Genomic DNA, 2,868 nt, shown 5'->3' with positions numbered 1-2,868 from the left:
GTAAAAAACGCTCTTATATTATGGGACGGAGGGAGTAGTTGATTTCTGGTGTACGGAATGATAGAATTCTTTGGTGTTTTGACATGGGAGTGAACATGAACCGGTCAAACATGGTGATCTCTGTCTGTGTGTCCATCTCTGCTTCTTTGGGCGGTTAATCACATGAACGATTACGGGTGTAAACATGCCGAGAAGTTGACCGAGTTGTGTCACATTAACTCGGTGCAATGCAGCTAACGACACATCGCACACCCGGTTAGCAGTCTGAACGGCGCCGGGCTCAGTTCATACGCACGAATCCATCCCATTCCCAGTTCCCGGGGGCGTCATGGTGACCACGGCGCCCGGCGCCCGTGGGTTATATAAGGCCACAGGGCGCGCACCTGGCTAACACAAACAAACATCTCAGGCTCCACCGCTAATCACCACCAACAAGACTCGCCTTTTGCTCCGCCCAAGGATGCCATTCCCGCCCCGCCCGTGAACGCCCGAACCAACTCACGCCAAGCTCCGGCATCCATGGACGCCAGCCTCCGCACGCTGTCCCCGTCCAGCTTCACGGGGGAGGTGCGCTCCGCGGTGTCCTCCCTCCTGCTCTCCCCCGGCGGCGCCAGCGCGCTCGACACCGTCTTCTCCCACCTCCCGCCCCCCGTCACCATCCCGCCGCTCGGCTCCAGCGTCTACTACCGCCAGAGCGAGCTCCTCCGCAGCTTCGCCGCCACGCAGCCGCACCACCATCTTGCGGCGGCGGCAGCCAGCTCCTCGTCGTCGGGCTACGCGCTCCCTTTTCCCGGCGCGGCGGACGCGGCGGCGGGGAGGAAGATGTACCGCGGCGTGCGGCAGCGGCAGTGGGGCAAGTGGGTGGCGGAGATCCGGCTGCCGCAGAACCGGGTGCGCGTCTGGCTCGGCACCTACGAGTCGCCCGAGACCGCCGCGCACGCCTACGACCGCGCCGCCTTCCGGCTCCGCGGCGAGTACGCGCGCCTCAACTTCCCCGGCGTCATGGACGGCGCCGACGACGCCCGCTTCCCCGACGCCCTCCGCCAGCTCCGCGACGCCGTCGACGCCAAGATCCAGGCCATCCGCGTCCGCATGGCCCGCAAGCGCGCGCGCGCCAGGCGGCTGCGCGAGGAGGCCAAGCAGCAGCAGAACAACACCACCACCCAGCGCGCCGGGTCCGCCGAGGCCGCCCCTGCGCCGCCCACGGCCCCTCGCCCCGTCGTCTCCGAGAGCGCCACGACGTCCGAGACGACGACGTCGTCGTACGGGTCGCCGGAGGGGGTGCTCTCCGCGGCCGACTTCGAGTGCTCGCTCCAGCGGATGCCGTCCTTCGACCCGGAGCTGATCTGGGAGATGCTCAACTTCTAGCCAGTAGAACTAGACCGGTCCGAGGCGCGGACAGACGCAAAGCCAACCAGCACGCACCAAGGTCCATCCATCCATCCCATCCCATCCCATCCCATTCATGGCGTGGAGTGGACATGGTGGCGGTGCCTGTCTGTCGGAGCCGAGCTCGTAGGATCGATTGATTCTCCATGTGTTGGGAGGGAGGATCACAGTTAACCTGTCACTATACGAGCAATAAAATGCCCGGGAAAATCGGGCGTCTCCTAGAGAGTAGAGACTATACTCCTAATTACTAGTACTAGCAACTGCATTCTGCATCTGTCGTGTCGTGTCGTGTCGTGGGTTTTGGCATCACATCGCATCGACAAGCTGTAACGCTGATTGATCCCCGAATTCACAGCATCTCCACAGTCTTACATAAGTGATACTAATTCCAGTGTGCGTTCTTGAGCAAGCACCATCGTCTTCCTCCTCTGCTTCTTGCTCTGCTTTCCGTTTCAGTCCCCCAGCCTCACTCCACAGTAACAGGCGAAGATGCTCGAGGAGGAAGAAGGCCATGGTGATGGTAGGTTCATCTTGATTTTCTGAAAGGAACATTGCAGATTTGTTGTGGTCCAACGGAGAATTCTTCAGGGATAGACACATGTGCAGCATTTGTCGCTGCAAGCATGTGCCTCTGTGTAGACACATGCTCCACGGCCGGGCCATATCTCTCACTTCTCAACCAATCCCCCAAGATCTCGGCCAGGCCATCCGTCCATGATTGGAATGTCTCGACGGATAACAGCACACCATTGTCCTAATTGGCTGATCCAAAGCTTCATTTACTCACTCCATGGCGATTCTTCTTCAGTAATCTACACAGAGGTACGGACTACAGTGAAATGATCTGCTCTGGATGAATGACTGGCGCGGGGAAACGCTGCTCGAAAGATTCGGGCCAATCGCCCGTCCGTGCGCGCGTACGTCGCGAGCAAATATTTTCTTATTCGTACCCGCCGTACGGTCGCAGTTAGTCATATGCTAGTCCGGTCAGATTGCGCTGCAGCCTTGAAGATGCTTTCGACAAGGACACAAGCATCCGGCAAGAAAATAAGAAACTAATCTCTGTCCAATAATTCTCTCCGTGCAATCAATGTAAATTAGTAGAATCATGTATGAAATATGCAGCGTAAACTTATAAAATCAATCCGAATCAAACGAACACATAATCATAACTCGCGCGATCGTCACCATTCCACGACTCTAGATAACATGAAAAACATGTTTAGCATTTTCAAAAAGAAAAAGACGGTTAGCATGGCACGTTGCACAAAGTCATCGACATACATTATTCCCTCTTATGGCTTCTACTGCATGTGACAGACCTGAAGATGGAGTGAAGCATCGCCTTGCCTGCCCTCCTCACCGCCGCCCTCTGCCTAGACCCGTTTTTTTCGTCTTTGTCGGTGCCTTTGTCCTACTCCTGCTCCTACCAAGTGTCGTCGGTTCCAGCGTGCACGATGACACCATGAGGTGGCT

At 57.4% G+C, this 2,868-nt stretch overlaps 1 protein-coding gene across 1 annotated transcript; it reads left to right on the top strand.

The window, feature by feature from the left end:
- The first annotated feature begins 381 nt into the window (after positions 1 to 381).
- Positions 382 to 1,627, top strand: LOC123099532 (ethylene-responsive transcription factor ERF061). The gene has a single exon (XM_044521678.1). It carries the CDS (start codon positions 520 to 522, stop codon positions 1,366 to 1,368), a length of 849 nt encoding a protein of 282 aa, XP_044377613.1. The 5' UTR covers positions 382 to 519; the 3' UTR covers positions 1,369 to 1,627.
- The last annotated feature ends 1,241 nt before the right edge of the window (positions 1,628 to 2,868 follow it).

The sequence above is a fragment of the Triticum aestivum genome, chromosome 1B (genome assembly GCF_018294505.1).
Source record: "Triticum aestivum cultivar Chinese Spring chromosome 1B, IWGSC CS RefSeq v2.1, whole genome shotgun sequence".
Taxonomy (NCBI): Eukaryota; Viridiplantae; Streptophyta; class Magnoliopsida; order Poales; family Poaceae; genus Triticum; species Triticum aestivum.
Note: the sequence above shows the minus strand (reverse complement) of the source record. Positions and strands in the feature narration are given on the sequence as shown.

What these genes read in the sequence shown, in the direction of transcription:
- LOC123099532 (XM_044521678.1), top strand. Translation starts at nt 520, where the DNA reads ATGGACGCCAGCCTCCGCACGCTGTCCCCGTCCAGCTTCACGGGGGAG.